The sequence below is a fragment of the Staurois parvus genome, unplaced genomic scaffold (assembly GCF_062004578.1).
Source record: "Staurois parvus isolate SC_StPar_1 unplaced genomic scaffold, SC_StPar_1.0 ptg000390l, whole genome shotgun sequence".
In the NCBI taxonomy this organism is placed as follows: Eukaryota; Metazoa; Chordata; class Amphibia; order Anura; family Ranidae; genus Staurois; species Staurois parvus.
The window spans coordinates 6233302-6246130 of NW_028318186.1; the positions used below are offsets into that span (position 1 = coordinate 6233302).

At 43.3% G+C, this 12829-nt stretch overlaps 1 protein-coding gene across 1 annotated transcript in view; it reads left to right on the forward strand.

Moving 5' to 3' along the window:
* The window catches only part of LOC149455652 (cytochrome P450 2K4-like), a 90771-nt gene that overhangs the window by 19504 nt on the left and 58438 nt on the right, over positions 1–12829 (forward strand). Inside the window, exon 4 of the mRNA XM_089686045.1 lies at positions 9225–9374. Within this exon, the coding sequence (XP_089542171.1) occupies positions 9225–9374 (150 nt within the window). The remainder of the gene's footprint in view (positions 1–9224; positions 9375–12829) is intronic.

A 12829-nucleotide genomic window follows, 5' to 3' on the forward strand; every position in this document is an offset into this window, starting at 1 on the left:
ATATATATATATATATATATATATATATATTTATTTTTTTTATTAATAAAATATATATATATTAATAATAAAATATATATATTTTTATATATATATTTTATTATTAATATATATATATATATATATATTTTATTATTAATATATATATTTTATTATTATATATTATTATATATATATATAATTTTTTATTTTTTTTTTACAGTGTATACACCCCCCAAAAATATTTATTTCTTTTATACTTCTATTTTGCATACTCTTTATTGTATTTTGTTGTCGTTTTGAGGTTTTTTTTTTTTTTTTTTGTTTTTTTTTTTTTGATCGAAAACATTTTAAAAATATGAAAATAGTACCTTTTTGGATTTTGAACACTGGGCATGTGTGTGTGTGTTACTTTTTCAGGTCATTATTAAAGTGTTACTAAACCCAGGAGCCTGCATTCACTATATCTGGTCTCCCACAGTACACAGAGCAATTGTTTTAGTAAATATAAACTGCTAAATACCTTTTCTTATTGGCAGCTACAGCAGTCCTGTGACTTCAGATGAGGACGGGTTAAAGCTTGTAGCAGGAGTTTTCTTTCTGCTCTAGGAGGATGCAGAACCCCTGACTTCTGTCTGGACAGTTCTGACTGGCTCTGTGCTGATTACATGCACTCCCCCCCCCCCCCCCCCCCCAAAAAAAAAAAAAAAACACTCTCTAACAATACACACTAAACTGAGCATGTGCATGTGGCTACGGGTTCAGCATGTCTTATCAGGTGGACATTTGAACAAGAGGTGGGGCAGAGAAAACAGGATCAAATGGCCTTTTTACACAATGCAGAGGATTAACCCCTTAGGTTCCACAGTGAGTATAACAAGCATGCTTTACTGATTTTACTGTTGTGGGTTTAGTGACACTTTAACAAAATAGAATAGTTGCTATTCAGAATCAATAGTTTTACAATTTTCTACAAAAAACTCCAACAATAGAAAATACACCAAAATCTAGTATTAGAGTTTTTTTTTTAAAAAAGGTCAATTCATCCTGTATGGCATAACAACAAGGTTGAGTTGCCAAATCCTTTCTTCACTCTCTCAATATGTAATCAATTACATCTGTTTCAATTCCAGCCCATTGATAAAGAAAGTCCATTGAAAAAAAAAAATATTCATGGATTTCCTTATCAATAACCTGGAACGCAAACACAAGTCATTGGTTATACTGTGATAATGGAGCAATGAGAACTGGATGAGTGACTCCCCATAATGTCATTTTATGCAGAGTACAAGGAATGGAGTTTTGTCAATACAACAAATGTCCATTTACTGTGATAAGGAGTGAGGCGTGGTTCACACTATTGCGGGCCGTGTGGCGTGCATTTGCACGGGCACGGAAGGCCATTCATTTGAATGGGCTACTGTGCTTTGTTTCTTGCAGGAAAAAGTGTATGCACGTTTTTAAAAACACAGCCACAGGGAAACCACATGGTCTTTTTAACCATGCGGCTTGTCTGCGGTCCACACACCTGCAAATGCTATGCAGACTGAGATGCGTAGGGGTGCCATTCAGATACAATTCCCGCAGCCAGTCTACAAGTGTGAACCTAGCCTGAGAAGGCTTTGACAGTCAGGGGCTAACCGTGGCACTGTGAATGTTACAAACAATGCTATTGTCTTAAAGCTACAGGGAATGCCTAAATTATAAGTCCAGTGCACAAAGCAGTTGAGTGTTTCTTAACCCCTTAGCCTCCCGGCCCTTTAAGGGTTTCAGGAGGCGGGGCGGGGTTTTAGGGTCATGATCGAGAAAGGTCCCGATCGAAAGAGGAGATCAGGACCTTTCCGTGAGTGTTGTGAGTACCGGACATGTGTGCTGGGAGCGCGCAGGGTGTGCGCTCTCCGCACATATGGTTTTTTTAACCACTTCCAGACCAGACACTTTTACCCCCTTCCTGTCCAGGGCAATTTTCAGCTTTCAGCGCTATCACACTTTGAATGACAATTGCGCGGTCATGCAACACTACCCAAATGAATTTTTTACCATTTTTTTGAGACAGATAAAGCTTTATTTTGTTGGTATTTATTCACCGCTGGGATTTTTATTTTTTTTGCTATGTAAATGAAGAGTCCAAAAATTTTGAAAAAAAGTGTTTTTTTTTTTTATAAAATTTTGCAAATAAATAATATTTCATTATAAATCTTTGCCAAAATTTATTCCATTATCTTTTTAGTAAAAAAAAAATCCAAATTAGTTTATAACCAAAAAAATTATAATTTTTAAACATTTTCTTTTACATTTTTCTTTTCTTTTTTTATATTATTATTATTATTATTATTATTATTTTTTTACATACTGTCACCCTAGCAGTACAGTGTCACCATGGTGATGGAGGGTGATGAAGATTTTTTTTTTTTTTTTTTTACACATTGCTTTTACACCCATATAGGATGTAAAAGCAATCATTTCTCTTTCTCTCTGTGTGCATTCTTGCACTCATTGAGAAGTACTGAGGAGTGAGCTGTGATTGGTCAGAGCTTGTCACATGGCACAAGCCTGTTGTGAATAGGCTTGTTCCATGTGACCTCTGTGGTCATTCACAGATTTCACACGTAGTAAGCAATGATGTCACAAGTGACATCTTGCTTACTACTTTGCATGTGATCACTGATTGGCCAATCAGTGATCACATGATCGGGACCTCGTACAGAGGTCCCGTCCGACGATCAGTGTTTCACTGTGTCCGGAGGCGGTGCTGCGCGCTCCCAGGGAGCGCGCACAAGCAGGGGGCGGGGAGGCCGTTTATAAACGGCCACCCGACCCTGCACTGCCACCCTCCGGCCGTTTTATATGCAACGGCCGGTCGGGAAGTGGTTAATTGCACATAAATGTGCGGCCACTCGGCGTCTAGGCCCAGACACCGGGAGGCCACACATTTGTGTGCGGCCAGCATGAGGAGGTTCAAGGAACCCAGGACCCATTCCACCAGCGTAGGGTGTGACAGTGGGTCCAAGGATTTCATCCCGATACCTAATGGCAGTCAGGGTGCAATTGTCTAGCCTTATGAGGTCTGTGCATCCCTCCATGGATATGCCTCCCCAGACCATCACTGACCCACCACCAAAACGGTCATGCTGAACGATGTTACAGGCAGCATAACGGTTTATACGACTTCTCCAGACCCTTTCACGTCTGTCACATGTGCTCAGGGTGAACCTGCTCTCATCTGTGAAAAGCACAGGACCTGCCAATTCTGGTGTTCAATGGCAAATTCCACTCAAGCTCTATGGTGCCGGGCAGTGATCACAGAGCCAACTAGAGGACGTCGAGCCCTCAGGCCACCCTCATGAAGTACACAAAGGAGCAGATACCGGTCCTGATGATGGGTTAGGGACCTTCTACAGCCCTGTCCAGCTCTCCTAGAGTAACTGCCTGTCTCTTGGAATCACCTCCATGCTCTTGAGACAGTGCTGGGTGACACAGAAAACCTTCTGGCAATGACACGTATTGATGGGTCATCCTGGAGGAGTTGGACTACCTCTGCAACCTCTGTAGGGTCCAGGTATCACCTCATGCTACCAGCAGTGACACTTACCCTAGCCAAATGCAAAACTAGTAAAAAACAGTCAGAAAAGATGAGTAGGGAAAAAAATGTCAGTGGCCTCCACCTGTAAAACCATTCCTGTTTTGGGGGTCATCTCATTGTTGCCCATCTAGTGCACCTGTTGTTAATTTCATTAACACCAAAGCAGCTGAAACTGATTAACAACCCCCTCTGCTACTTAACTGATCAGATCAATATCCCAGGAGTTTAATTTACTTGATGCTATACCCTGATTAACCGCTTCTGCATGGCCCTATAGCAAAAATACTGTTACAGGCCTCACGGGTGCAGAAAATCACGTGTGTATATATATATATATACCCGTGCCGCCTTTTGTGGCCCCAGCTGTCAATTATCTGGTCCCGGCTGATGATTCCCCCGGCACCCACCGATGTCCAAGGATTTCCAACGGGGGAGAGACCAGTATTTAAACAATACAGATCTCTCCCATGTCAGCTCCTGCACACTGCTTTGTATGGTTCTGCATACAAGAGGTCAGGAATGATAGCCTTCCTTGTTTCTATCATGACAGGTTTGCTTTAAATGGAGTTCCTCTCTGTGTCAGAATGCCCACCGCAGTCCCTCTATAACTGGCTGGTTGCCGCATTACTAGTGAAAAAAAAAAATTCCAGTGTATATATACCGCCATTTGTTGACGCTATAACTTGGGATTTTTTTTTAGCAAAGACCTGTGGCAGAATATATTTTGGCTTAAATTTATGAAGAAATTACATTTTTAAAAAAAAAATTTTTTGGATATGTTTTATAGCAAAAAGTAAAATTATTATTATTTTTTTTTTTTCAAACTGGACCGTTTTCTTTTGTTTATATTTAATTTATGTACAGCGTTGCATGACCACGTAGTTGTCAGTTAAAGTAACGCAGCACCGTATTGCAAAAAATGGCCTGGTCAGGAAGGGGGTAAATCCTCCGGAGGGCAAGTGGTTAACATAGTAAATAAAGTAAGATATGTGGAAGATGGTGCAGCTTTTATGGAGGGGGGAGAAGATTGGGGCAGTGGAGGAGGGGTTGCATGCAGAGGTCTGAGTTAAAGAAGGGTGAAAGCAAGATGTGCATGGGGAATGCAGAGTAAGCAGCTGTGGAAGAGGCTAAACTCTTTACTTTGTGTGTAGCACGCCTCTGAACGCTGCACTCTTTTGTGTAGCACGCCCCTGAACTCTGCACTCTACTGCGTAGCACTCCCCTGAACTCTGCACTCTACTGCGTAGCACTCCCCTGAACTCTGCACTCTACTGCGTAGCACTCCCCTGAACTCTGCACTCTACTGCGTAGCACGCCCCTGAACTCTGCACTCTACTGCGTAGCACTCCCCTGAACTCTGCACTCTACTGCGTAGCACTCCCATGAACTCTGCACTATACTGCGTAGCACTCCCCTGAACTCTGCACTCTACTGCGTAGCACGCCCCTGAACTCTGCACTCTACTGCGTAGCACGCCCCTGAACTCTGCACTCTACTGCGTAGCACGCCCCTGAACTCTGCACTCTACTGCGTAGCACGCCCCTGAACTCTGCACTCTACTGCGTAGCACGCCCCTGAACTCTGCACTCTACTGCGTAGCACGCCCCTGAACTCTGCACTCTACTGCGTAGCACGCCCCTGAACTCTGCACTCTACTGCGTAGCACGCCCCTGAACTCTGCACTCTACTGCGTAGCACGCCCCTGAACTCTGCACTCTACTGCGTAGCACGCCCCTGAACTCTGCACTCTACTGCGTAGCACGCCCCTGAACTCTGCACTCTACTGCGTAGCACGCCCCTGAACTCTGCACTCTACTGCGTAGCACGCCCCTGAACTCTGCACTCTACTGCGTAGCACGCCCCTGAACTCTGCACTCTACTGCGTAGCACGCCCCTGAACTCTGCACTCTACTGCGTAGCACGCCCCTGAACTCTGCACTCTACTGCGTAGCACGCCCCTGAACTCTGCACTCTACTGCGTAGCACTCCCCTGAACTCTGCACTCTACTGCGTAGCACGCCCCTGAACTCTGCACTCTGAATGCAGCATGCCCCTAAACTCTATACTCTGTGTGTGTGTAATACACTTCTGGAATTTACTGCCCTTTTAAGACCCTCACACTTTTAGTGAAATTTGATCACACCCACTATTTGATGTGGTTTGGAGGGTGTGTGTGCGGGGGGGGGGTAGAGGTGTTTTGGGGGGACGTGGTTGAATTTCTGTACATAATTTCTGAGATAAAAAGCCCTGGTAATGGCATGCAAACTCTCCTCCAAGACGCCTCATGCTCAAAACCACATTCCCCCAAGTCACTTGCACTCACCATGTGGAATGACTTATCTGTGAAACAATAAACAATACCGCTTGTATTAAGATAGTCCTCCTTATATCTGCACTCCTTCCATATCACCTACTGACAGTGGGTAGAAGTGATGCACACTCAGTGTTGAGCTCTAATGAATACTGAATATTCCATCAAAGGAAAGGAAAAGACCAAAAGTGTAACTCTGTTAAAAGCAAATAATTGTTCAAACTCCAGTAAAAATGCTACTCACAAACACATGTATAAAAAGCCCATCAATGGTCACAATGATATCCCCACAATGAATCTGTGTGCTGCATCAGCGGTGTCTCACCCTCGCTAACTGCGAGCGGAACGTCATTTCCTGGCAGGGGATGTAAGGTGGCTTTCGGTTGCGCTACGGTCTGATTATCTATAGTATTATGCCCCACTGTATACAGTTTTCTTAAAGTGGTACTAAAAGCTAATTCTTTAAAATTTTAAAAACATCAGTATTTACAAATGTAGTGCAACTTCATAAATTATTCCTCAAAAAATCTATTAAAAAAATGCTGTTTAAATTCCTCAAGCATTCAGACATCCATCGCAAATACCATCGGTAATGTATATAATATGCATATTGCCTTTGATCCTCAGCTCAATCTAGTGGCCTTAAAGTGTTACTAAACCCAGGACCCTGCGTTCACTATATCTGGTCTCCCAGGACCCTGCATTCACTATATCTGGTCTCCCCCGGACCCTGCATTCACTATATCTGGTCTCCCCCGGACCCTGCATTCACTATATCTGGTCTCCCCCGGACCCTGCATTCACTATATCTGGTCTCCCCGGACCCTGCATTCACTATATCTGGTCTCCCCGGACCCTGCATTCACTATATCTGGTCTCCCCGGACCCTGCATTCACTATATCTGGTCTCCCCGGACCCTGCATTCACTATATCTGGTCTCCCCGGACCCTGCATTCACTATATCTGGTCTCCCCGGACCCTGCATTCACTATATCTGGTCTCCCCGGACCCTGCATTCACTATATCTGGTCTCCCCGGACCCTGCATTCACTATATCTGGTCTCCCCAGGACCCTGCATTCACTATATCTGGTCTCCCCAGGACCCTGCATTCACTATATCTGGTCTCCCCGGACCCTGCATTCACTATATCTGGTCTCCCCGGTCCCTGCATTCACTATATCTGGTCTCCCAGGTCCCTGCATTCACTATATCTGGTCTCCCAGGTCCCTGCATTCACTATATCTGGTCTCCCAGGTCCCTGCATTCACTATATCTGGTCTCCCCAGACCCTGCATTCACTATATCTGGTCTCCCAGGACCCTGCATTCACTATATCTGGTCTCCCACAGTACACACAACATGAAATTATTTTAGTAAATATAAACTGCTAAATACCTTTTTAGCAGTTAGAGCAGTCTTGTGACTTCTATCAGTGTCCAGCAGAGCACATGGTAAAGCTTGTAGGAGGAATTCTCATTTTGCTATAGGAGGATGCAGAACCCCTGACCTCTGTCTGGACAGTGCTGATTGGCCCTGTGCTGATCACATGCACTCTCCCAAGAAAAAAAAACCTATCTAGCAATACACACTAAACTGAGCACTTGCAAAGTGACTCCACACATACTGTATGTCTTATCAGGAGATAAGAGGGAGACGCTGGAAGAAGGAGAGGATCAGAGAAGTCAGGATCAAACAGCATTTTTAAACCATGCAGATGATTAACCCCTTAGGTTCCACAGTATAACAGTTATGCTTTTATGCTGCATATACAGACTGATTTTGTTGTTGTGGGTTTAGTAACACGTAAATATAGTATTTTTTCTAAAATAGCATGTCACGGACACTGGCTGCAGGGACCTTTTTCTGTCCACTTTCACCCCATTATTTGTTATATTTTCCTTTTTAAGTTTTTGAAGGACTGTTTTTTCTTGTATTTACCTTTTTAAGGAGTATTCCTAGTTTGTTTGTTTTATTTGGAACAATACATGTTCGTTGAAAGAGCTGGTCACATTGGTCTCTTACAGCCACGATTAAGGCCTTATGACTGAAAAACGGTGGCTTTTTACATGACTGTACCACATGAACTTTAATAGAGAGCATTTGATTATAGCCGGAATGCCAGCTTTTAAATGCATTACTTGAAGATGAAGAGGTTAACAGAGACCTTCCTAGCTGGAAGCCCTTGCCTGCAAGCTGTGGATGATTAGGATGGTAGTAGCTCTGTTTCACCTGTCTTCACATTGCTCTGTTCCATGTACTCTGTTCCATGTAGGTGCCAGACTGTCTGGGGTGGGCTCCCAGACTGGTCTGGGTGCCTGGCTGTTGATTAGCTTACTGTTAATTAGATCACTGTTTAATTAGGTTACTGTTAGCTGTTCATTAGATGTGCTGTTAGATAAACTGATGATATTACTGGTTAAAGTTTGCATTGTTTAGGATCATGTGATTAAGCTCTTATCTGATTTTGTGTGGTATAAATTCTTTGGGAATTTTTTCAATAAGTGAGTTAATGTTTGCACCTAAGCTAGTGTTGTGTAGTTCTTGCTAGCAATTCCCAGCTATAATACCTTGTTCCTGTGTTCCAGCGGCAAGGAATCGGCTCTCTGATGGAGACATCCAGGCAGGGTGCCAGGCAGTCCATCACAATCTCATTTAGCAAAATAATGCATTATGGTATGTGGAGCTGACAGTCCTAGAAAATGAATATATAAGGCTAATTACGTGTATTATTTATGACAACTGTGTGAATGCTTGAGGCATTCACACAGCAAGTTTTTTTTTTTTTTTATAAATAGACCACTTTCTGTTTAAGTCTATTAGGGGCACAGTCCCTGGGTGCCAATGGACCACATTTCTGAACTACCAGCCTCATCTACATTCACGTTCCTGCTTCCTTGGGACTATATGACTCAGGTTATAATGCCCTGACACTTGCACGACCAAGTAAGCCACCTTTAAGCAGAGATGCAGAGGTGAGTGCATCTATCGCTCTCAAGTAAGTCGCAAGAGAGTGCACAAAGTGGTAGCTCCAGAAAGGCTCCATAGGACCTGCAAGCCAAGGAGCCATCGCTACATGGACGTATGGACCAACGGTCAGGAGACAGTGAGAAAAGGACACACAGAAGTAAATATAATGCATAAAATGCTTGCGATTATATACTGTAAATTCTACCCTCTGCATCTAATATAGGATTATTATTACTTTAAGCATTTATTTTTGTGAATTGGTTTCAAAGTTTCTTACCTGAAGATCCTGGGTCACAATTTCAAACATAGTAAAAGATTTTGGTTTACATACACATAATCTGATAGGTTGTGTGGTGTTGTTTTTTTTCTCTTTTTCTTTAGGTATTATATTCTCTAATGGCAACAACTGGAAATTCATGAAACGATTTGCTGTGTCTACTATGCGAAATTTGGGGATGGGGAAGGGAACAATAGAAGATTCGATCTTGGAAGAGTGCAAAAATTTGGTAAAAACCTTTAAAGCTTACAAAGGTCAGTAATGAGTTCTGGTTTTGTTGCGACAATTGTGATTGTAGCACAATGTCACTGTCCGATCATGGAATCTGATTGGCTGTTTGACATGGTGGCTTATGCTTTATGCATCATGCAAAGCCGCTCTTATTTTACTGTGATGGTCTTGGCCATGCTTCTTCTGTGGTTTGGTTTTCTCTCGTAATCTGGCTGTCTTCTAGTAAAATGCTTGGAGGAATATAAATTTAGGTTCAACTTGAACACTGAATTTAAGTCCCAAATGACTGTGTAAGTAAAGTAAAGCACCAAACATATTACCCATTTCTGCTTCTTAATAGTAAAACAAAACAAGGAAAGCTCAGATGAGGTAATAAAAAAACCTTGTCTTCTGCTGCCACCTGGAGGAATCTGTTTGAAACATGGCCTCATGGATTGCTACATATATACTGCTCAAAAAAATGAAAAGAACACTTTGAAAATACATCAGATATCAATGGGGAAAAATCTCATGCTGAATATCTATACTGATATGGGCTGGGTATTGTGTTAGGAATGTAAGGATGCCCCATCGTTTGATGGAAGTGAAAGTTACCAACCTACTGAGGATTGAATTCAAAGACACCTTGAAAATCAAAGTGAAAAAATTATGCAGCAGGCTAGTCCATTTTACTGAAATTTAATTGCAGCAACTCCAAATGGTACTCAGTAGTTTGTATGTCCCCATGTGCTTGTATGCATGCCTGACAACGTCGGGGCATGCTCCTAATGAGACAACGGATGGTGTCCTGGGGAATTTCCTCCGAGATCTGGACCAGGTCATCACTGAGCTCCTGGACAGTCTGAGGTGCAACCTGGCTGCATCTGATGGACTGAAACATGATATCCCAGAGGTGTTCTATTGGACTTAGGTCAGGCAAGTGTAGAGGCCATTCATTGGTATCAATTCCTCCTTCTTCATCCTCCAGGAACTTCCTGCAAACTCTCGTCACATGAGGCCGGACATTGCCGTGCATCAGGAGGACCCACTGCACCAGCGTAGGGTCTGACAATGGGTCCATGGATTTCATCCCGATACCTAATGCCATTGTCTAGCCTTTAGAAGTCTGTGTCCCTCCATGGATATCCCTCCCCAGACTATCACTGACCCACCACCAAAATGGTCATGCTGAACGATGTTACAGGCAGCATAACATTCTCCACAGTTTCTCTAGACCCTTTCACATCTGTCACATGTGCTCAGGGTGAACCTGCTCTCATCTGTGAAAAGCACAGGGCACCAGTGGCTGATCTACTAATTCTTGTGTTCAATAGCAAATGCCAATCGAGCTTTTTGGTACCCAGCAGTGAGTACATGGCCCACTAAAGGACGTAGGGGCACCCGGTCCACTCCCCCATGAAGTCTATTTCTGATTGCTTGGTCAGAAACATTCTCACCAGTGGACTGCTGGAGGTAATTTTGTAGGGCTCTGGCAGTGCTCATCCTGTTCCTCCTTGCACAAAGGAGCAGGTATCGGTCCTGCTGATGGGTCAAGGACCTTCTATGGCCCTGTTCAGCTCTCCTAGAGTAAATGCCTGTCTCCTGGAATCTCCTCCATGCTCTTGAGACTGTGCTGGGAGACACAGCAAACCTTCTGGCAATGGCACGTATTGATGTTCCATCCTGGAAGAGTTGGACTGCCTGTGCAACCTCTGTAGGGTCCAGGTATCGCCTCATACTACCAGTATTGACACTGACCCTATTCAAATGCAAAACTAGTGAAAAACAATCAGAAAATGTGAGTAGGGAAAAAATGTCAGTGGCCTCCACCTGTAAAACCATTCCTGTTTTGGGGGTCATCTCATTGTTGCCCATATATTGCACCAGTTGTTAACTTCATTAACACCAAAGCAGCTGAAACTGATTAACAACCCCCTCTGCTACTTAACTGACCAGATCAACATCACAGGAGTTTCATTGACTTAATGCTATACTCTGATTAAAAAGTGTTCCTTAAATTCTTTTGAGCAGTGTAGTTCTATACATGGTCACTTTCCTCTGCAGTACACTATGGAGCAGACTCATCACAGTTAGTAAAATCAAGCACAAAAGCCGATTCACCCATAGCACCCAATCCACATGTTTGTTTAACTCCAACTGTCTCATATTTGCAACAGCTCTAATTTTGAGCCTTTTGCTCCTGTTTTAAATGTATGAGTCTCTGTGCAGAATCCCCATATTAGAATAAAGTAAATAGATTTGCTTGTATTTACAGCACTAGGTTGTGGTATCATCTCTTTTGATTTGCACATACATAATTATTGTTTGAGATTGCACTGCACCATTAATCTATTTACTGTATATTGTGGTGTGTCACACAGCTAGATGTTAGCAGCAGTCCTTTTTAGACCGTTTATACTAATTCCTGATAATTTTGGCAGCGCATGAGTTTATCCACTTACTAATAACTTGTCCGTATTAGAATAAGCCCCTGGGTAGATTCCTTTGTTTTAGGGCCGGCTCACACCATGCCCGCAGCTGAATGCATTCCTGTATGATTCACATGCGGTTCTGTGTGGTGAAAATTTTAAATATTGAATGGAAATTTAAATTGAAATTTTAAAAAATGAATGGGCTAAAATCACACTGCGCTGCACCAATAGCAGTGCATGCACTAATTTTTAAAACGCACTGCAACTGGATCACATGGTACAAAAGTACCTTACAATTCGGTGTGGGCAAACGCACTGCATTTGTGAGCTGTGTTTGGCGTGTCGTTAACTTTATTTACACCCGGTGCAGATCGCAGTTGTACTGTGTTTTGCATGTGGTTTAAATTGCACAGAACGCATAATGCATTCCTGTGCAACAATTAACAGTTAATGCTTTGCAGCATGCCCTTATACATTTGAGTGGATGACATTCAACTGCCTGTGGTGTGCATACAACCAAGGGCGTATTTACCACAAGGCAAACAAGGCACTTGCCTAGGGTGGCATTTTTCAGAGGGGCAGCACCTCCCCTAGAAGAAAGGATGGAAGAAGGGACATGCGCACCATGGGAACCAGGCGGGAACTGAGAGAAGCTGCAGGCTGCTTGATGGAGTATGTAGAGCTTGGCTATCGTTCCAGAGGATGTCTGGAGCTGTGAAGATGAGTGTTGTAGAGTCAGTCACTGATCTTGTGCCAGCATTTGTCACCCTCCTTCGATCATGTCTGGGGTTCTGCTTGTTGACCTGAACATGGCTCATCCTAAGTTGTTTGCTTCCTGTTGCGAAAGCGTTTGAACCAGTCTCTATCCCCGGGGAGGTAGTGGAAGGCTCTCTTGGGTGAGGTACAGGGGTGTTGTTGGTCAATGTCAGGCTCTTCCTGTGGGAGGGGGAAGGGGGGGTTGTGTTGGTCGATGTCTGTGGAGGCAGATGATTTTTGTGTTGCCTAGGGCAGCACAAGACCTAAATACACCACTGCATACAACCCCATGTAGCTGCCACTGCAGCTTA